Genomic DNA, 23,420 nt, shown 5'->3' with positions numbered 1-23,420 from the left:
TCCTTTTTGGAGTTGAATGCAATTGTACTGCTTATTCCTTTAGAAATGCCACAATTTTGCAAGGCTTAACTATTTAGCATATGGTAACCTGAGTGAATTTTACCAATTCACATAAAAACATTAAAAGCTAATTTAATCAACTCAGATTCAGCTCTCACATTTCATTCACTATAGTTTTTGCTTTTGAAGTAACTAAACTTGTGCTTCTTTGTTGTCTGTTTTTATTTTTAAAATAAAAATTATTGACTTTTGTACCCACTTCACACAAGATGAAGTGTAACTACTTAGACATAATGGCGAGCCCTTTGTGTACACAAAGAAGAGGTGAAGACTCCCCTTGGCATAGCTGCTTTTAGCTGTAGGTCGGGTGTTCACTGCCTTCAGCACTATCCTAAACAGTTCAGATGCCTCTCCATTCCCCACCCTCTGGAAGGATGCTCTGTTTTGGACTGTTTTTGTTAAGGCATCAGGAACAAATATACATTGCTTGTAACTTACATAATGCTACCAGCACTTCCAAAGGAGAGGATTAATGATTCACTAGCATGGGTGTGTTTGAAGTTGCAGACAAATGCAGTGTAGGAGAATATCCAGGAGTGCTGCTGTGGTATCATGTGTTAAATATTATGTTCCTGCCACTTAAGCACTTTTCTTATAAATACTGACATCTATGTAAATTCTTACAACTGCTTTTGGAGCACTTGCTTTGTACCCTGATAAGTCAAGTGTACAGTTTTGTACCCTGATAAGTTAAATGATACGTTAGGTATGATGGAAGTGGGTGCAACTTTACATAGGATGATTAGAGAAGGCCTCCCTGAGTAGGTCATACAGCTAAGTTGACAATTATGATAAGGAACCAGCCATACAGCTCAGTTACTGGGGTGAATAAACATTTGAGGTAGAGGGAATGAGAGATGAAAAGGCCATGAAGCACTAACGAACTTGGCTTGTTTAAAGCAGTGTACAGGGACTTATGTGGTTGTGACACTCAGGGATGGAGGTGTCTGATTGTGGAGGGGATCTGATTGTGTAGGGCCTTGTAGGCTATCGTTTGACTCCTGTAAGATGAGTTGAAGACCATTGCAAGGATATTAAATAGGGGAATGACAGGATGTGGTTAATGTTTTAAAATGGTCACTTAGGCTACTCCCTGGAGAATGGATTGTTGGTTCAAGGGTACGTGAGAAAACATGAAGAGCATTTTAGCTGGTTCTCATGGTAGTCTAGGGCTGAGATAGTTAGTGGCTTGGCCTAGATGATAAACATTGAGATAAGAAGTAGATGGACTTGGGGTAGATTCAGAGCTAGTGCTGTCAGCACTTGATGGGCTGAAAATGTTTTTACTTTTTTCTGTAACTTCAGTACAAGAAGAATGGGATCAAATCAGAAGGTAAAAACCCCAGAATGGTTTTAGCAGGAGGAAAAACTTCAAGTCTGTCAGTAAAACATAGAATATACCACTGGATTTCTCTCTTTACCTCGCTTTACCCTGAGCTAGATTTTTCAACATAAATCAATTATTTAGTCATTTCCTGTCTTATGGTTTGTTTATATCTCTTTCAGGAAATTAAAGGATCTTGGCATTTAATAGAATTTGAGGCCATTGCAACCAATGAGCTTATAGTTGCCAGATGTTTTTATAAAGTTTCTGTGAAAGCCATTGTGTTGAAATTAGGGATATTGAAATATAATTATTTATCAGTTTATTTCTCTTGAAGTCTTTCTTGTTGGGTTTAGTGGTTTTCTTGTTGTTGTTTTTTATTTAAAAAAATGTATATTCCTAATATGAAAGGCAAGATGGATATGAAATAGGATGTTGCCCTTTTCCCTTTCCCAGTGGAGGAAATTTTTTGGTTGAGAATTTTTGTTGTTCAGATCATCATGCATTGAAGATGAAATATTTAAAATTTGACTTTTTTCTTGAATTTATGAACTTGAGTTAGTCTCATAGTACATTTCTCCATGTAGAAGAGGATTCTGTATACTGTCTTTACAGGGAAATACTGGTTTATTTGCTCTTTATCATTGACTAACTGATGACAGAATTTTTTTTTCCTCTTTCTTTCTAATTATATGCCAAATTTTAAAATTTTTAATGTTTTAACTATGATAAAGCTCCTTTGCATTTAATGGAGAGACTTAGTGTTAGTATTTTCTTACACTTCCTTCATAGAGAAATTTTCATATGAAGGAAGATTAAAATTCACGTGTGATCTCAGTATTTGGTTGTGACTTATAAATTTCTGTGGCTCCCTGTGCCAGAGAATGAAATTTGCTCAAGTAATAACAATTTATTACATTACCAGTTTAATATGATACTAAATAGAATACCATTTGGAAAATAATCTTTTGCAAAGTATATTCCAAAATGTAAAAGAGGTTTGGATCAATACCTTTTTTCAGGTAACCTAGTTGTCTATACTAAACTATACTCATAAAGGCTACCTTTCTACTTACCTAAAATAGGGGCTTTTTAACCTGAAATATGCTGCTGGTGTTCTAAAGATGTTTATTGATTGAATCTTAGACATTTCTCTAAATTGTTTTCTCTCATACCAAGTGAAAACCAATACAGTAGAGTTTTTGTTTTAACATGGCTTGATTTAAATGGAAATGAGTTATTATAAATGGTGTGCTTCAGCTCTCCATAGTGAAGTAATTATTTGAACATGATTAAGATGCAAGCACTGATGGAAGAAGCATGCAGGTCTGTGTGACAGGCAGCAGCAGCAGCACTTTGCCTGCATCCCTGGGCTTTTCTGCCTTAAAAGATTTTTAGGTTTTTGGTGTTGCATTATTGCTGAAGTTTTTGTTTATCAGCTTAAATTATAACTTTGGATACAATAAAGTTAACATTTGTTACTTTCTGCTGTGAATTAAAAAAATTTTAAGTATAATTTCAAAATTACATTTTAAATGTAATTTATGTTACTTATGAAATTGTGGAACTGGGTCAGATACGGATTTTGATTTTGAATCTGTTATAAGGAGTTAATAAGTTTCTTGATAATGTAGAGATAAATTTGAGTTTATATCACATGGAGTATATAGTGTTATATAATTGGAAAATACTTAATTATTTTTATGATTGATTTCAAAACCATTTCCTTGAATTGTAGGTCTTAGAATACCAGTGTTTCTCCCCTTCCACATCACATCTGTATTTTCATGCAATAATGGATTATGAGTAACCCTGACTGACAGTGGGTGAGGAATGATGGGGAGGAATAGAGTTGCTGGGGAAGGAGAGGACAATGGCACCCACTGGGTCCCCTCACCTGGGAGGCCTGAACAGGCCAGTCCTACTCGTGGGCCTCCCTGCCAGTGACAGGTGTGGGTCTCATCTTTTTGTGCCCACCATGGCATTCCTGGTGCGTCCCTTGTTCTTTTGTGGAGTGCTAGATTTTTATATTCATAAACTTGGCAGAATATATAAACAGTGACAACTTAGAGAACTTGTGTATATACACCTGGTTAATCCATTTAACATCATAAAATATCATCGTTTTTCTCCCACAGAAATTTTTAAATGTAATGAGCCTCTAATTCAGAAGCAACAATATGTGTGTATGGACAGCTCAGGACTTCAGGAAAGAAACACTGACTTTTGTAGGTAGAGGATCTCGTGTAGAATTTTCTATGTGTGTCTCTAGATTCTTATTCAACCCTTTCTTAAGCAGAATAATAAGTTTTAAGAGTGTTACCATCTCTAGTTTTTTTTTTTTTTTTTTGCTGAAATAAATTAATAATAATAGAAAAACTCAGAGGCCAAGGATGTGGATGATACTGCTTAGTTCTCTGGTGTTTTTATCTGCTTCGGATGTTCTAGTTATTCTGTAAGTGCAGAGCCATAAATACAGTGACTAAAAGTAACTAGTTCATAAGTAAGAAAAAAAAACCTCTTACGTGTTTTAGCTAACTTTTAGGGTAATAATCAAGTTACCAAACATTCCAATTGATTTTCAATAAACATAACATTTCTAGATTTAACATTTTCCAGAATTAATTTAGAAATTAATTTCTCATTTCTAAATTAGAATTCTGATTTCTAAATTAATTTTCCTTCTGGGTCTCTGGAATTTTCTGTGTGCCTGAAATTTTCTGGGTACCTGGTCTCTTTCTGGGTACGTGGAATTCTCCACATTATTATGACGTTCTTAGTGTAGGAACATTTGAAAATGTCTCTAATGTCATATGTTTTGTGTATTTGAAAAAAACAAATATAACTGGATTTAAAAAAATATGAAAACCAATTCCAGGTAAAGAGGAATTCTTTACAGCTATTATCTCACTATCAACTGAGTAATTCAGTCTCCCAATCGAAGGTTGTTTGCTGCTGCTTTGTAAGTTAGAAATGTTTCCTAAGACTGCATTAACTAACTTTTCTGGACACTGTGTACCACTGAATTACCGTTGATTTGGAATGCCAGCATAATATAAATCTCATATTGTTGCAGAGTATCAGCGTAAATAAAAATTCGGAAGAGCTGGAAAATGAGCATTTTGACAATAAAGAAAATAAAACCCCTGATGGATAATATAGTCTATGCACTTTGTAATTAAGCAAAAAATCAATTACAGGTTTCACACATAGGTGCACATGACTAAGTGTGGGGATCTGTGGATCCAGTTCATGTTTTGGTTTTGTTTGATTGTGATTGGCTTCTTAGACAAACAGGTACTTGAAGTGGGATTTAAAGGATCAATAAAGCATAGATGAAAGAAAAAACTGGTCTATTAAGGAGAGGTAGAGAAAAAGGAATTAACTTGCTTTGTTTTCATTGCTTTGTCTTCCTTCTGTGGGTGAGGCAGTTACATTTGTGGTCACTTGGCATATTTCGTTTCATGGGCTTTGTGTATGTGTGCACGCGCACGCATCATTTAAATCCAATAAACCTCAATAGAATGGTTGGCAGAATATACTAAAAATTTAGTGATAATTAAGCAAACCTTATAGTCACTCTCAAAGAGATTTAAGTTTTTGAATTATTTTCTGTTTCCCTTCATATATGTCGCCCAGATGTTATGTCTTGGTGGGGGAAAAATGTTTCGTAGGTAATGGAAATGAATTTATTAAATTTAAATTTTAAAAGAATTGTGCAGCAGTATGGCAGTTACATTTTAAAATCTAAATCCTCTTAGATGAATTAGATGAAGTTTATCATCTGTTTTTACTTAACATTTGAAATACTTATATTTATATTTTATCATCTGTTTTTACTTACATTTTAAAAAAGGAGTTCAGCATAAAGGTGCCAGAGTGTTAGTACAAGGGCCAGAGGTTTTCCTAAAAGACCGCGTCTCCTACCACGCTGTATAAGAGCTCCACCTCATTCTCTTGGAGGCACCTCTCACCCTAGTAGGAGCTGTGCTCTGTGCTCTTCTTGCCTTATTTTCCTTAAGAGCCAGGCATTTGTAGAAGCCTGAAATGAAAACAGCTTCTTGGATGAGTTTTTCCTGCCTTGCTAAATATCCCAGAAATGTATTCGGAGAAAACATTTCAGTGGTTTGAACATTATGCTGTTCCATTTGTATCCAGCTCTTTTCTCAGTGAAGAGAGTTATGGGAGTCTTTACTTTTATCTCTGTAATTGTCTCTAATTTAGTTATGAACAGGAATAGTTGTTAGAAAATTAAATTTGTGCTAAAGTAGAGAAATACAAAGTTGGAAATAAAGACAGCACACATTTTCAGTGCAGTGTGGTGAGAGCTGTGACAGTGTACGTCAGTGTCGCAGGATCTTGGGAAAAGCCAGGAGCAGGCAGTGCTAGAGGTGTTAAGGGTGAAGGAGTGAGTTGGTGGGGATGTGGCTGGGGTGCCGGGAGGACTTCAGGCAAAGGCTCCCTGTGAGCACACTGTGTGTGTGGAGTCACAGCAGTGTTGTCAGAAGCAGAACTGGGAGACTAGCAGTAGCGGAACTAACACCAAAAGGCATCCTTTGAAGTTGTGTGAAGGCTTAATAAAATCATAGTCATCTGAATGCCATTTTACTTCTTTTTGGATTTTAATAAGTAAGGGGTTTATCTTTCTCATGTCACGTGGACTGTGCATGTTGGTGAGTTCAGAGCCCGACAGAGTCACGAAAGAGCCAGGGTCCCTCACCCTACTGCTCCCTTCCCTGCAGTGTGGCACGTTCGTCCTCCTGGTTGAGGTGGAAGAGGGAAGTGTGGAAGGAAAAATGTTCTCATGAGTCTTTGTCTGTTTTTGACTTTAATTGGAAAAAGTTTTAACTACTGAAAAGCTGCTTTCGTCTGTAGTCGCCAGCTTTGACATTATGCTGCATTTGTGTGTGTTCTTTCTCATTTTCTGAGCTGCTCGAGAGTAAGTGGCAGACACTATGGCCTTGCAGCCCTGAATGCGTGGGCATGGATCTCCTCAGAAGTGGGATGTTCTCTTACGTAACTGAGGTCCATCGATGCAATATATAGTGTGTACTCAGACTCATGGTTTTGGTAAAAATTGATTTTTTAAATGATAATCTAAAAAAACATTGCAACGTTTTAATAAATTCAAGAAACTATAAGAAATAATGTAAGTGATCAAATTATAGAAACAAGTTAGCCACTAGAAGGTCCATCAGAACAAAACAGGAATGTAATTGATTCTGCTAGTGAGACTACCTTAGTTAAACTGAGTCTAAGCATGTTTTTCTTGTTCTTCTCCAAGAATAGTTTGTTTACGAGAAATAAATGCCTACTCAAGTTAGCTTAAATATAAGGAGATATGTGACAAGGATATCGGGTAGCTCACAGAATCTAAGTTAAGTGAAGTCACACAGTCCACTGAAACTGGAGACCAGAAAGCTGGCAGGCAGCGAGGCAGGCGGCGGTGTTTTCTACCCCCCATTCTTGCATGGTTTTTCACAGTCATAGCCAGGCTGTTCACTTCTTCTCTAGCCTGCTTTTCCTGCCCAAGACCCTGTCATCATTGCTCTAGAGGAGCAGGCTGAGCTGTGTCATCATGATGTTCTAACCCAGCTTTCCACATCCCGTCGGCATGGTTTGGGTGTGCCCTTCCAAATTCCTGGCTGCAGGAAGCTCCCTTGCTCCCGCCTGGCCTGTTGATTGCCTGGTTGTCTCTCCTTTACCTGCTGAGTGAAGCCAGAGTGGAGGATGGCCAAGACTAGTACAGTGCCTGAGGCCCACTCCTCAGAGGGCTTTGAAGGACTTCCGAAGAGCTGAGACTAGACTTTCTGCCCTCTCTAGGACAGTTCTGGTGGCCTTGGACAGACCCAATTCTCTCCCCTTTCTCACTTGTTATTGTTATTCTCACAAGAATAACTGTAAATATGCTGGGAATTTAATATCCTGAGGTAGGGGAGGACTGCCTGGAACAGCCCAGGCTCTGTTCTGCAATCCCTTCCTTCCCCTGCAACAGGGTGAGCTTTAGCATATTAGCCAGGAGCATCATGTGGCCCCCAGGGCATAAAACTCAGGGTGGGCTGCTTCCTGAGGTCCTTCAACTGCCATGCAAGCAAGGCATGCTCAGATGAGACTTCATCTACCCCGGCTGCTTTCTTGCACCTGGGGGACTGGCTTGCCATGGATCCCAAGCCTCTGTTGTCCCTTGCTGCCTATCTGTAAATCTGCTTCATGTAGCCTCTTGTGTGTGGGTGTTCTGTTTCTCCAGATGCAGCCAGATTGGTAACCAGTGCACAGTGAACCTGTTTCAGACTTTCTTCTTCCTCTCTTCCAAAGTATCAACTTTTTTCTGGTCTGGTTGTCCTAATTTTAAAGACACAAAGTCTAACTTAAAAAAAAAAAAACAACTGTTCTGGCCAAAAAAACCCAAAAAAACGTGGTGCTAGTTGTTTATGTTTGGTGTGGGGAGGTTTGAGGAGGGCAGCTGCTCTGGCCCAAAGGTTTTCAGCCACTGCCCTCTTATCGCCAGCTGTCAGTCATTAGCCAAGAGCCGAACTGGAACCACAAGGCTGATTATATTTGTTATTAATTTGTTCATTAAAGGTTTGTTGAGCACTTGATTTGTGTCAGGCCCTGTTCTAGGCTGTGGTGATGTACGTTTCTGCCCTCATGGAGCTAGCGACTGTTGGTGGCAGAACCGACACGTACAGAAAATGACGGCACAGTGTGTTGCATGCTTAGCTAGGACCGAGCTCTGCATCCCTTGGGGAAGGATGAGTAAGCATTTATCTTGGTCCTGGTGAAATCAGGACCGTATTCCTTGGAGGCTGGAGGCCTATGCTGAGGCCTTAAGCAGGAGCTGACCCAGGTGACAACGGGCGGAGAGCGGGGCCTTGCACTTTGCTGGCCCTCTGTTAGCTCACATTTGGTGCCCAGGATAGCAAATACTGTTGATAGCAAATGCACGTTTGGTCAGGATAGCAAATACTGTTGAGTGGATGGTGTTGCCAGAAGGGGCAGAGCAGGGCACTGGCCTGGAATTGTGTTGCCTGGAGGAGCACGGCCCAGTGAAAATGTAATGGGAGCCGCGCAGGAGAAATGTAAAAATTTCAAGTAGCCATATTTTTAAAAGTTAAAAGTGAAGTTAATTTAAAAAATGTATGTATTTCACCCAATAGATCTACATTATTATTTCACCGAATAATACATGTAAAAGTTTCTAATGGGATATTTTCCATTTTTTTCACCCTGAGTCTGAAAAATCTGGCAAGTGTTTCACACTCAGCCCAGCTCAGTCTGCACGTGCCCCGTTCCTGGAGCCACCCATGCCGAGTGGCTCTTGGCCCCTGTGAGGCTGAGGATGGACGCTGAAGGGGCAAGTTGGGAGAGATGTGGCTGCTGAGGTAGGGGAGCCTTCCTTTCACGTTAAGGAGTGTGGACATTTTCCTGGAATTATGGAAGCAATTGGAGGACTACCGTGAGAAGGCTCGTGTTTGACGTAGCAGGGACTGCTATGAGGAGGCTTGTGTTTGACGTTACCCTTCCTACTGTGTGGCAAGTTTAGAGGCAAGGAAACCAGGTGGGAAGTGTTAGATCACTCTAGAGATGAGGCAGTTATTCCCTAGGTAATAATGGTGACAGCAAGGACAGAGGAAACAAGACCAGTTTTTTCAGTTATTAAAAATATGGAAGTGACAGGACTTAATGATTGCATGGAGCTGGTGACAAATGAGTCACATCAAGACTGACAGGCTTCCAACCTGCAGCTGGATGTGTCCCATTGACTCACAGAGGAATGTAGATGGAGGAACAGGATTAGGGTGACACTGAGGAGTTCAGTTTTTAGAAACATTGAATTTGATGTTTCTGCATTCTAGCCAAGGAGAAATTCAAAAGCTGGAAATACAGGCTCGGGGTTCAGGAGCAAGATGTAAGCTAGAGTGAGAGATTTAAAATAATGGAGTGAGAGTGGAAGTCATGGAAGAGGATAAGATTACCTGCAGAAGTGTGTGTAGAACAGGGGCTCTTCACTGGGGAGGTTTTGGATTAACTCCCTAAATTGTACGCAGTAGGAGAAGCGTCCAAGCTTTCCACGGGAATGTCAAAGAGCGGTGTGATCCAAGAAAGGCTAAGAATCACTTGCTGCTATGGACTCTGACAAAGCATGGACTAGGCTGACGGAAGAAGAGTAGTTTTTGCATAGGGTAAGTGGGGTGGTAGCAGTTAAGACCTTAACTGCTTAACCCTAAGGAGAACTGGCTGGAAAATAAGGTGAAAACCAGGAACATGTGCTGTTAGGGAAGCAAAGGAAAACAAGTGTATTTCAGGAAGGATGGAGTAATAGTGAGCAAATAAGCCGAGAGGATGAGGAAGGGGAGGACTGAAAAGTGTGCAATGGGTGTGGCAGCGAGCATGCCATTGGCCACCTGGGCTAGATAATTGATGGAGGCAAGGCCCTGAGGAGCCAGGATGGATGGTTACTTAGGGAAGGTAACCAGGTGGGACTGTCTACCATTAAAAGTGTAGAAAACTTTCATGCCGGATATGCCTTCTGCTAGTGAGACCAAAGCATCTGTCTAGACTAGCTCACATTGACTAACTTAGCAAGTACGTATTTATTGAAAGGAACTGCTAATTCAGGGTTGGGGTGAGGTGTCCAATACACGCTGAATAAATGTTTTCCTCATAGCTAAAGATTTACTTGTATGGTGTAAACTTGTGATTTGGGAGTGGAAGCAGGGCTAGAGAGTGGGGAGGAAGCAGAACCATTTTTTAAATATGGTCAGAGCATTCCCCGGTCTTTCTCCGTGATCATGTCTGTCACAGGTAGCCGGGGAGTGGAGGGAGCCAGTCCTTTTCCAGGTGATGGGAGCAGAGACAATTAGCGTTATTGAGGCACTAAGGAGGCATTAACAGGGAAGTTATCTTTTGAATCTTTACACATCTCTACAGTAGATGGGTAGATGTTCTCCTGTTTAGAGATAGGAAGTCCAGGGGAGAAGGGGGCTAAATAATTGCTCAGATTCTTTTCCTTATGGGAGTTACATTTGAGCCCAGGTCTGTGTAGCCCCCAATTCCAAATTTGTTCTTTAATCCTGCTCTTCAGTAAGGCATATTTGGAGCTGAATGGGCGTACAGCTGCTCATACCCACTCTTGGAGACAGTTCTTCCTAACAAGATGTGTATCCTTGCCCCCAGCCCTTGCCATTTCTATCTTGATTGCAGCTACCATGTCTGCAGTTGGGGGAATGATTTCTTTTTTTTTTGGAGGCTTGGGGGTCTCATCTTTCCTTTTGTTCCCCCGACAACCCTGAGTTTTGTGAGAAAAGCTGACTGTGTGCAGGTCTTGTCCAGCAATTGGAGGCTCCTGTCCCACGGTCTGAGACTAATACATGGGCCCCAGTAGGTTGATTGCCTGGCTGTCCCTTCCTTTTCATCATGTAGTCACTGTCTGCCTCTCCTGGCTCTTTGTTATGGAAAGAGATACCTTTCTTCCTCCATTTCCCAACTTCACTTTAGGTTCAGGGCAATGATTCTGTTGCCACTGAAATAGAAAGTGACTTATATCCAAAGGATTATAAATCGTTCTACTATAAGGACACATGCACACGAATGTTCATAGCAGCACAGTTTACAATAGCAAAGACCTGGAACCAACCCAAATGCCCATCGATGATAGACTGGACAGGAAAAATGTGGCACATATACACCATGGAATATTATGCAGCCATTAAAAACGAGGAGTTCGCGTCCTTTGTAGGGACATGGATGAACCTGGAAACCATCATTCTCAGCAAACTGACACAAGAACACAAAACCAAACACCACATGTTCTCACTCATAGGTGGGTGTTGAACAAGGAGAACACGTGGACACAGTGAGGGGAGCACTATACACGGGGGTCTGTTGTGGGGGAGTGGGGGGGACAGCGGGGGGGTGGGGAGTTGGGGGAGGGATAGCATGGGGAGAAATGCCAGATATGGGTGAAGGGGAGGAAGGCAGCAAATCACACTGCCACGTATGCACCTATGCAACAACCTTGCATGTTTTCCACATGTACCCCAAAACCTAAAATGCAATTAAAAAAAAAATAAATAAATAAATTAAAAAAAAAAAAAAAAAAGTGACTTACCTCCTGGGTGTTAAGAAAATGACTTCTAAGGGCAACTGAATTCTGCCTGACTCCTAAGCCCTAAGTTCAGCATCTTCCCAAGCCTTCCTAGGTGTAGACAGAATATGAGATATAAGCATTTTTATCAGATAAGTATAGCTGTCAGGATAGCCTTCAAATTTTACAGATCAAGTTAATACTCTTTGTTCCTTTTTCTGATATATCTTGGCTTTGCAAGTCATGAGTTACATTTAATTACTTTATTATGCCCATTTGTAGAGTCAAGAAAATGAATTAAATAACATATTAGTCATTTAAAATATTTTAAAACCGCTATTAAATCTATATTAGAAATACCATTTAAGAATTTTTTTTGCAAGTAGTCATTTGTAACCTGTCAATTTTGAAACCTGTTTTCTCTTCCCCCAAGTAATTGTATTTGGAATTATTTGTATTATATATCATCATACGTTTAAAAAAATACCTTTTTACCATTTGTAGTCTCTTTGAAAATAGTGTTTCTCATACTTCTCTTTTTTATGCCTTAGGGTTTCAAATAAACAGAAGTAATTGGCCGGTGATAGAATGTTTTTATTGTTTGAATCTCTGTTCTTTAAATCATATTCTGAAGCTCCTCTGGGTAGCAGGGTAGAGTAGGATCTGTTCAGAACTTGGTAGTCATGATTTACTTTAATCTTGTTGAAATCTCTGTCAAAATAAAAAATTTTAAGTATCTTTGATTTCAAATGTTATATACTTTAAAAAGTTGTTACTGTATAAGAATAGTCTTTTTATATGGTGGCAACTAAGGAACAGATAGTTTCCTGAAATAAATTTTTTTTTTTTTTTTTTTTTTGAGACGGAGTTTCGCTCTTGTTACCCAGGCTGGAGTGCAATGGCGCGATCTCGGCTCACCGCAACCTCCGCCTCCTGGGTTTAGGCAATTCTCCTGCCTCAGCCTCCCGAGTAGCTGGGATTACAGGCACGCGCCACCATGCCCAGCTAATTTTTTGTATCTTTAGTAGGGACCGGGTTTCACCATGTTGACCAGTTTGGTCTCGATCTCTTGACCTCGTGATCCACCCGCCTCGGCCTCCCAAAGTGCTGGGATTACAGGCGTGAGCCACCGCGCCTGGCCTCCTGAAATAAATTTTTAATTTGAAGCTCTAAGGGAGAAAAGCTTCCAAGTTGGAAAATTTTGTTAGAAATTATTTTACCCTTATATCAATGTTAAATGAGAGCAAATATAATATATGAATATATAAGCAAGATTGACTATCAAATATAAAAGTAAATGTATAGGGTTGTCTGTACAACAGATGATTTACTGTTGTTGAAAGTGTTCTTATTTGCAGCATAGCACTAGAAAGAGTAACAGGTTAACTATTAGAGTGGCTTGTATTAATGTTTCTTAATTGAATAATCTGTGGATAGTTTTGAGTATCAGTTGTGTTCTAAAATGTTTAAAACAGAGTTTTGATTTATTTTATATTTTGCTGATTAAAAATTTTGCCTAGCTTTTTCTCACTAGATGATTTCTTGTCAATGGTCAGTGCCCTTCAGATCAAATTGTTCATATATTATGCTTTTAGAAACATCATGCACATGCAATTTGAAACTTAGAGCTCTTTCTAAAGGGTAACGTGAAAGCAAGTCCCCATACTTCGGCATTTTTCCCTCAGCTGCTTTTGTCTGTCTTCCACTCCTTTCTTTTTTCTCTGTTTAAATTGTGCGAGTCTCCCAGTTGGGGTAGGTGATAGTTTTATATGGTCCTAATGTATTTTAACCTTGCTATCTTTTTGGGTACACAAGATTTTCTCTGTCATATGTTGTTAAACTTTATTTTTTTGGTTCTGGCCTGATACCAGAATCCGCCTTTCCGCTCTTCTCTGTGTATGGGCATTAGACGGGGCCCATAGACGACAGATGGGCTGTCAGGTGGAAATTGTTTCAAGACTGCTACGTGCTGAGACAGACCACTGAGCAAAGTGTCTTTGTCCATTTCCTGATGCTTGTAATGGAATACCTGAAACTGGGTAATGTCTAAAGAAATGGAATTTATTTCTTACGGTTATGGAGTTTGAGAAGTCAAGGTTGCGGGGCTGCGTCTGTTGCGGCCCTTCTTGTTGGTGAGGTCTCTGCAGAGTCCTGAAGTGGCGCAGGCGTCACATCTCTGGAGGCTGGGTGCCTGCTCATGCTAGCTCAGGTCTCTCTCTCTCTTATAAAACCTCAGTCCTACTCTTGTGATAACCCGTTAATCTATTAATTGATGAATGGATTAATCCGTTCATGAGGGCAGAGCTCTCAAGATCCAGTCACCTCTTTCAGGCCCCTCCTCTCAATACTGCCATCCTGGGGATTAAATTTCAACATGAGTTTAGAAGGGGACAGATATTGAAACCATAGAAGAAAGTTTCAGAATTCCAATATTTGGGGAAAAAAAAATTAGTTCTATTGTCCTGTGTCTAGATTTATTTAAGTTTGTAATAAGCTGTTACCTAAATATATTTTAAATCTCGTTGACTGATCTAGTCACATATACTTGCATTAAAGCCAGTGTATGTCTAGTATAGGTGCTGCTGTTGATTTTTTCCAGCCAAGGTTTTGTCTCAAGGATAGTTATTAATGCTCAAGAGAACAGTAATCAGAAGGATAGGTTCATGTAATGATGTAACAGAACCCCAAATACCATGACTTCAATAAGAGAGACATTTGTTTTATCTAACATCCAGGGGTGGGCTGGGCAGACCAGAACTAGGCGAGCACAGGGATCCAGGCTTCTTCAGCTCAGCGCGCTGCCATCCCAGGGGCATGGCCTTGTCCTCTTGGCTGTGGGGGTTGGGAAGATGTTCCAGGCCTTGGGGAGGCTCCTGGAAGTTGCCCCTCAGCACTTCCACCTTATACCCTGTTGGTCGTTACCCAGTCTTCTGGCCGCATAGCTGCAAAGGAACTGGGAAATGAGATCTTTTCCTCTGTTAGGCTTTGTGGCCTACTAAGATGAAAGGGTTCTGTTACTGAGGAAGAAGGAGAGAAAGAGGATATTGGGGGACATTAGCAGTCTCTTTCCCTGGAGTTAGAAATCTATACTTGTCTGTATTAAATTATAAATAACTGCTTTGATTTTAATTCTTAGGTTTTGTGGGGTCATATGATCCACCTCCACTGGCAGATAATTCAGAACGCTGTGGGTGTGCTTGGGTTTCGGGACCTTTTAATGCCCTTCTTCCTTTTGGAGATTGAGAAAAGTCTTGTAATCCCTTGTTAGTAGGTTTTTGAAAGTTAATATTTGGTAATTCTAATGGCATAGGCATTGCCAAGAATTTTTGTTTGCTTGTTTGAAATGTTTAAGAAATTAAAACCACCGAAGTAGTTGTACTACTTCTGTTGGCTTATTAACTTAGAAAAATAGTGAATTGTAGATTACATTTAAATGAGATTTTTAAATTATTATTATTATTTTTTGAGATGGAGTCTTGCTCTGTTGCCAGGCTGGAGTGCAGTGGCATGATCTCGGCTCACTGCAACCTCTGCCTCCCAGGTTCAAGCGATTCTCCTGCCTCAGCCTCTCGAGTAGCTGGGACTACAGGCGCACACCACCACACCCAGCTAATTTTTGGATTTTTAGTAGAGACAGGGTTTCACCACGTTGGCCAGGATGGTCTCAATCTCTTGACCTCTGTAATCCACCCACCTCGACCACGTGACCATGTTGAGCTCAGGCTTAAGCCCAGGAGGGTTCTGGGCAGAGAGGAGTTGGGGACTGTGAACAGAAGGAGGAAGTGGGGGAGAGAGCTGTGCATGCAAACACATTCAGGTAGAGAGATCCCCACCCAGCTGGGGAATTACCAGACAGCTGGAGTCTGTTATGAAGCCAAAATAAAGTTGGAGACATATGCGTAGTGGCCACATGACAGCAAACCATCTCTGCTTTGATGTTCTGAATTCCTTCCTGGAGGCTGTGGAAAACCACTGGGGGGTAAAATAACAGTGTCATTTCAGCAAGACCATTTTAGAGACAGTGGTTGGAGGGAGGGTACTGAATTTTGAATTGTAAAAGACTAGAGGAAAAAGACCAGCAAGGAGGCTGCAAATCGAATCCAGCCATGGCGAGAGGCGGTACCAGGGTGAGGAGGATGGGAGAGATTCAGTATATGGAGGAGAGAGGAGCTGTGAGACGTGGATACCGGTTGGATGTGGAGGAGAAATCAGAAGGAGGAGGCCAGTGACTTCCCAGTTTTATCTTTGGCATTCTTAGTTACTAAACAAAATCACACACACAAATCAAAAACATCTGTTACCTTCTATGTAGTGTGCCAGAGTTGCATAATCTGCTTTATTCTTTAAATAACTCTGAGACTCATTTCAGGTGATTATAATTCATATTGAAGAAACATCTGGCCCACGTGTTTTGGTTTATTTTAGTTTCTGCATATCTTGTGGAAAAATTGATCCTCTAAAGAATATTATATAATTTTGTAGGCTAGGAGATCCTTCAAGTATAATTATAAAGCTGATTTAAGTCACTTTCTACTACATATCATTAAAACACTGAACTGGTCTTCTAAGATACTGTTTCTGTAATGTGGATTTAGCTGAGCTTGCTTATACGCAGATTCTAATTAAAAATAATTTTAAATTTTGTTTGAGCAGTTCTGCAGTTAGTAGCTTTAACTGCTGAAGACTTTGTCTCTACTGGTGTTGCAGCACATTTTCCTTTAGGAGAAAGATGCGTCCTTTTCCAGGTCTAACTCTCCTGTAGGACTCTTCAGCTACGTTTTATTCAACAGTCATTGATCTCTTAGTTTATACTAGGGACTGATTTGAAAACTGGAAGACAATGAATGGGACACCGTCTCCACCCTCCTATGCTCTCAGTCTTACATTCTAAATAAAATGCAAGAAAAAAGGAGTCTGCAACAAGCCTTAAATGTGGACTTTGCTTACATGCTATCTTTGTAATCAATAGAAAACAAACGTTCTTATTCGAAGTTCTTGTAACTGCATAGGCGTTTCTCCCACACTGCGCGTCGCGTAACTGGGTTCGTATGTCGTGTGCTTGGCTAGGGGCGTGCACTGTGTTGTGCAGGTTGCTTTTGGTTGTAACTACTTGCTGATCAGGAACCAGTATTTAAAAGGTTAAGGAGTGTGTGCTGCCAGCTCTAGTGCTTTGAGTGGCTGAGTGCGTTGCCTGCCCATCAGAATCACACTCGTTAGAGAAGTGATGAAGCACGGAAGATACGCTGATCTGTGACAGAGCTGGCAGAAGCAGGTGAAGAGGACAGCTCCTGAGCATAGCCAGAGATAAACGCAGGCTTTGTTTAGTGGCATTTAGATTTTATAGCTGGTTAAAAGCATATTTTTGATTAGTGGAATTCCTGTAGGAAAAATAACTTTGTTATTGCAAGTTTTACATAAATTGCTTTTAGAATGCACTTTTTAATGGAATTTCTTTTAAAATGTACATTTTTATTTCTTAGGGCTACAACTCCTATAAATAGACTCTAGTATAGACTTTCGGAATCACTGACCTCTTTTTTTTTTTCCCTTTTTAATTTCATGGATCACCTCTTTAGGGAGACTGCTAATCTATTGGTCTTTGAATTTAGATGCTGTTAGAAAGTGAAGTGTCTAGTGGTTATGAAAATATGTTTGAGAAAATAAATTGAGGATTTGTACTGTGATGTTCTTAATCTTTTTTATTCTCACAGCTATACAATAATATGTCCCCAGCCAGTGAGAGGTAGAATAATGTACCGTGAGGCAATGCTATTAGTCATTAAAACTGAATTTTGAAATCACACTTGGTACAAATACACTCCCGTACACTAAACTAGTTGTCCTAACCTTACAGCATGTCAGTTACCACTGCTAAACTCGAGTTATGCATCTATAAATGGGGCTCATCTGTACCTTTCTGGGTATTCTTGTGAAGAGTACATTAAAAAGTATCTGTCAAGCAGTTAGTGCAGTGCTTAGTGACTAGCGGGCACTAGAGAATGATATGTGTTGTGATGTTAAATACTATTTTTCCTAGGCTGAAATCAAAATACCCTAGAGAGAGTTGAAGTATATCGTATTTACTCTTAGAATTTAAATGTTTTTGTAAATTAGATGCAGGTGAGAGAGCACTGTGGTTTTTATGTGTTTCGGTTGTTACATAGGAAAAACAATTTGTTTTTTTTTTTTAGTTCGTAAAAACGAAGTTTGCTTTATGTTCAAAATTATGATAAAAGCCAGAGGAATCGCTAAATTTATAACTAAACTATAGTGAGTTAGCATTAAAGAAAGTAGAGCTATATAAAATTATTGATGGTTTATTCTTCCCCTTTACCGGCTATAAATCTGTATTATAAACAACTATAAAGTTTACAATTTCTAAGATAAATTTTGTTTCTATATTTAGAAAAAAATCGTTTGTTAATGATTTATATTATACTGGCTTGTTTTCTGAAACAGGATAGGTAAAGATTAAGAACATGTAATTATGACTTGGTTATAGTTTTAATGATCATTATGACACACAGAAAGAAGTAGACTATAGAATTCCAACAACATTATGACTAGTTATGAAAATTTTGCACACCATAGGAAGACCAGAGAAAACGGTACGAAAGTGCTACTGACAATGGGTTTTCTACTTGGCTTTGTGGGCAGGCAAGGCCAAAAAAGGAAAATAGAGAGACTTAGTAGTTTTCACTGATTAATATATTTGTCAGTAGAAAAGTCTATGTTTTTCCTGTCACTAGATTACACAGCTGAAGTTACCATGTGTTTCAAGTTATATAGGTGAAGTTAGCGTTTTGAAATACTATTATAGTCAGTGTCTTCAATTACAGTTTTAAAGAAAGACACATTTGTAATGTTTGAGTCTTTAAGTAACTAAATATACTGTGAAGGTAAGACATTTGATTAGGATGGTAATGTTCTTCCTGTTGTTTGAAGAGTTCCTATAGCCTAAGTAAGTGCTTCCCGGTGCCCTGTCTCCTAACAGAATACAACCTAGATAGACAGTCCCCGTAAGAATGCCACTGTCAAGCCTCAGCCGGCTCGGTGGTACCTTGTGGGAAGTGGAAGCTAGTTTTTCAGTGTTTCTTCATCAGATGTGAACTCTTTTGCAGCAGTCTGATCTCTTTTGTGAGCTGTTTATGTACTTGGGTTTTTAAAAGGGGGAGTAGGTTTTCAGACTGCCCTTTTTTCAGTTTCAGAGATGTTGAGATCCCAGGAGATTTCAGGTATGGATGAATTTAAAGAGAAGAAAAATATTGCACTTCATAAATTTTGTATCTTAGGTAACAGAAGCAAAGATTTAATGTCAAATTCCTATAGATTGCTTGTGCAAGTCAGGCACCTTTTGAGTGATAATTATAAGTTGAAATTTTATTGTATTGATCTTCATGTATAGAGAGAAAGACTGACTCAATACTCGGATTAATTCACAGAAGAGCTCCTGGCATCCTTCGTTGTAGATTATTATTATTATTATCCCCTGAGGTAAAATCTACACTGGTTTTTCCTTTTGCCTGACAGTAGTGTAACTTCAACCTGAAGAAATTTTCACACCCTCTTGTTTTCTAATGTATAAAGATAGGAAGTGTCTGCTGTCTGTACCTTTCCAGGCCCTTATTGGAAGCCAGGCAGCCCCACAGTAGAATAGAACCAGAACCCTGAGCAGGCGCTTTGCTCACTTTGCCCTCGGGCAAGTTAATGAAGTTTTCTGAGGCCCTGTTTCCTCTTTTATGAAATGGGGAAGATATTAATAATACTCGGCTCACAGGGTGCTCTGAAATGAGAGGGGAGAATGTGTGGGCTTACCTGTGATAAAAGCTTCCATGGTGGCTCGGAGCACAGTGCAGATGGAAACAGCCATCCTATGTTCCCAGCTTTAGGCCCTTGATGCCAGGACCCCCTGTGCCTGGCACAGAGGATTCAGAGGCAGGCTCGTGTCCCCCAGTCTTGGGAATGTTTTCATCGACTACAATAAGGTCATTTGACATTCAGGGGTGCAAGCTATAATACTTTATAAGCCAAGTTTAAAGGAGTAGGTTTTCCCTGAAGTTCGAATAGGTGAGGTCCTTTTCTGTAGTACAATACTCTTTTCCATTTCGCCACAGTTCCGTTCCTCCCGATAGGTTAACAAGTCACCTAACACCCCACATGCCATAACAAACAGCAATTTCAAGAAAGCTTGAGGACGAAATTGCATTCTTTCCATGAGTCCTGTCTGGGTTCTTCTCTTGCTGGGCTTTTGCCATTCTGACCTACATTATTCAAGCCAGGCTCACAAAGTTCCACCTGGGGCCCCTGGTGTGCAGGTTCTTAGTTGGACCCCTTTTCAGCTATATGAGTCCTTGTTCATTCTTCCCCCAAATCCAGATTACATAAACCTTCAATAGCAGACAGAGGAGGAATGGAGGTGAAAGGAGATGCTGATTGTTCTTTTTTTTTTTGAGTTGGAGTCTCACTCTGGTGCCAGGCTGGAGTGCAGTGGCGCGATCTCGGCTCACCGCAACCTCCACCTCGCAGGCGATTCTTCTGCCGCAGTAGCTGGGATTACAGTCACACAGCACCATGCCCAGCTAATTTTTGTATTTTTAGTAGAGATGGGGTTTCACCATGTTTGCGAGGATGGTCTTCGTCTTTGGACCTCGTGATCCGCCTGCCTTAGCCCCTAAAGTGCTGGGATTACAGGCATGAGCTGCCATGCCCTGCCGAGGTGCGGATTTTTCTATGTGTCACATACGTAGGTCATGAAGAAGTGGATGCCTCCGGGCAAAATGAGAGTGAAAGCCTGCCTGGGCTCGGTGGCTCATGCCTGTAACCCCAGCACTTTAGGGGCTAAGGCAGGCATATTGCTAAAGCCCAGGAGTTCACGACCAGGCTGGGCAACATGGCAAAACCCTGTCTCTACAAAAATCAGCCAGGCGCGCACCTGTAGTCCCACCTACTTAAGAGGCTGGGGTGGGAGGATGACTTGAACCCAGGAGGTCAAGGCTGAAGTGAGCTGTGATTACACCATTGTACCAGCCTGGGCAACAGAGCAAAACACTGTCTACCTCCCCACCCCTCCCCCCAAAAAATGTGTAGGAGAAGATGTTACCTGTAATGTATCTCTTTGACCAGGAAAACAAAAACAAGTGGGACATGGTGGGGAGGAAGCCGTGGCTGCATGTGTCTTTACGTTCTCTGCTGGAGCAGCTCACCTGTGCCCTGTTTTACTCTCCTACTTTGGCCCTACTTCAAGACCGTTTCTTTTGTGAAGAAATCGATTATTGTCACCACTTGTTGTCTGCTAAATATTAGTAAAGTCTGGCATGGGGAATGAACTACCCTCAGGCCTCTGGAAGGGATGGGGTGGGTGGGAGCCTGACTGTGACCAGCTGCACAGGACCCTTTGGTGGTGACTTACAGTTCCCTGCCTGAGCTCCTGGAGGCCGAGCACTCTTACTAGTCGTTTTGGAAACTGACATTTAGAACTTGGTCCTTGACCTCAGTCCTTTAGGGAGAGAACCACATCTTACTGTAATTGAAGAGTGGCACAGTGTCTTTGAGTATACTTTTAAAATGTTTTCTAAGGCTCCACACTAAATAGTCTAAAATTGAAATATTTCAAGACCTCCTTAAAATGAAGCATATCTAACTTCAGGCTTAATTTCTCAGATATATGTAGGAAAAAATATATTTATAAAATCTGGAAATTTGCCATAAATATTGTTACTCCCCACCCCCACCCTGCCACCCAAACAAACTGTGTGACCACCAGTGCCCCCAAGTTGCAGGCATTCTCAGAATAGCAGCATTAATAGTGACTGTATATTCTTGTTTCCTGTCTAACAAAGTTAATCGGACGGCTTCCCTTTCAGCCTTTGCATGAAATAGACATGACTATTTACTTAACTCCTGGTTGGAAATAAGAGCCCATTGTCTAAATTATGTCAGCACATATTCTTGTTCCTGGTGGCACAAGAATATTAAACACCTTAATGTGACATCCAACATTAATGAGTCAGTTATAGGGAACTTTCCTAGAAGGATGGAAAAGATCACAACCCATTTTCATGTCTTGGGAGGCTTCATTCAATCTCACGGTATTTGAAAGTGAACAGCCTTCGCGGGGGCGGGGGGTGACACTTTACATGTGCTGGGCCACCAGTTCCTCCTCCCTGCTCCTCCACTACTGCGTGACCTTTCCTCCTCTCCTCATTCCCGGTGCTTCTGTCGTAAAATCTTTGCTGCTTTGTAGTAGCAGGGGGAGAGCAGGGCAGGTGAAATGCCTGCCTTCTTCTGGAACTCTGTGGAGACAGGCGGAGTCACATTTACCTGTGGACGGTGGTGGCCCCCAAAGGTGGTTGGATGGCATTGACAATGTGCCTGCCGCTTGCATCCCCACCAGGGCGTCCACACTCAGTGCCTCCTAAAGTCCCCGGGAATATCCGGGAGGTGATGGAGCTGGGACGTAAACCCACGTCTCTATTCCAAAACTCATGCCTTTTTTTTCTTTTTAGAAGAGGAAAACTTTTAGTTTTTTTTTTAAGTCTCTTTCTTCTTCCTAATTGGTTGTAAAACAGAAGTTTGGGCAAGTGCTTCACAGGAAAATAGGGACAAGATTGTTTTCTGTCCTGGAATTCACAGTGGTGCCTGTGTGTACTTCAGAGCTGAGCATGCACATACTGTGGGCACACACTTATTTTCTGAAGGAGGTGATCTAAAGGGACTGGGGACTACTGCTCTGAGCCCCAGTTGCCTGATCTGTGGAGTGAGTGCTGCTACTCCGCTCCTGGGATGTTCTGTGGCTCTGGCCTGTCAGTCTCTATGCAGGTGTTAGACCGTGCTGATGCAGACCGGTAGCTCCTGTCGGTGTGGGGAATCCCGATGCTGCTTCCAGTGATTTATTTTCACGTGCTCTTGTGTCATCCCAGGGTGTAGATATGCGCATTCTCTAACAGCAGGACATTTGTTTTTCATTTATGAGGTCATTCATTCCAAATGAACAGTAGTTGAGGTGATTTTGAACTTCTTAGATTGCAGAAGTGGCAGTAACAGTAAACAAGACCTTTATTTGAACACGAAAGTAGCCTTTTCCCCAGGAAGGAATTATACTTCTTGTAATCACCTGTTTGGGTAATTGCAAATAGCTTTATAAGTTATTAATAAAAGTACAAGAATGACTTTTTGTCATGACTTGTTTGTGTATGATACATGAAGTAGAATTCATACAATACAAGCACTTTCGAAATTTAAATTTTTCAGGATTTAAAAATTTTAAACGTTTAAGTATATATGACAGTACATAGTGTGTTTCAATTTTGGAAGTGATTCGTTGCTATTGAAATTCTAATCCTCCTTATTTCATTCTTTTTAGGGAATACCTTGGCAAGCAGCTCCAATCTGAGCAGCCGCAGACCGCTGCCGCCCGAAGCTGAACCTGCCCTTTGGCCTTGCCCTCACCTCCGCCTCCGTGCAGCACCAGGAGTGGGAGCACCGGTGTTTAGAGTCACGAGTGAATAGTTTGATTTTGCTTGTAATTTCCTCTGTTACGTGGCTTTCCCCAGTGCTAATTTCCCGCAAACAAACAAAAAAGTGTTTGCCTGTTAAGTTGTATAAAAGTAGGTGATTCTGTATCTAAGGAAAATATTACTGTTACATATACTGCTTACAATTTCTGTATTTATTGTTCTCTGGAAATAAAAATAGTTATTAAAGGATTCTCACTCCAAACATGGCGTCTCTTTTTACTTGGACTTTGAACAAAAGTCAGTCACCTGTTGTGTCTTTTCAAACCAAATTGGGAGAATTGTTGCGAAGTAGTGAATGGCAAATAAATGTTTTGAAATCTATCAATCTATCAATCTATGTCTCTCTCATCCATTATTCTGTTCATCTATCTATATATCATCATGTCTCTATCATCTGTCCCTCTGTTCATCTATATATCATCTCTGTCTACAC

At 40.7% G+C, this 23,420-nt stretch overlaps 1 protein-coding gene across 2 annotated transcripts in view; it reads left to right on the top strand.

Moving 5' to 3' along the window:
* Nucleotides 1-23,176, top strand: part of ATP6V1H (ATPase H+ transporting V1 subunit H) — a 99,578-nt gene extending 76,402 nt beyond the window's left edge. For both annotated transcript variants that reach the window (XM_064384182.1, XM_064384181.1), the window contains one exon: nucleotides 22,834-23,176. In XM_064384182.1, the coding sequence (XP_064240252.1) occupies nucleotides 22,834-22,894 (61 nt within the window). In that variant the 3' untranslated portion in view covers nucleotides 22,895-23,176. The remainder of the gene's footprint in view (nucleotides 1-22,833) is intronic.
* Nucleotides 23,177-23,420: the final 244 nt, after the last annotated feature.

This window comes from Aotus nancymaae, unplaced genomic scaffold (genome assembly GCF_030222135.1).
Source record: "Aotus nancymaae isolate 86718 unplaced genomic scaffold, 86718_ANA_hifiasm-v0.15.2.pri h1tg000036l, whole genome shotgun sequence".
Lineage (NCBI taxonomy): Eukaryota > Metazoa > Chordata > Mammalia > Primates > Aotidae > Aotus > Aotus nancymaae.
This window is presented reverse-complemented; position numbering and strand designations above follow the sequence as displayed.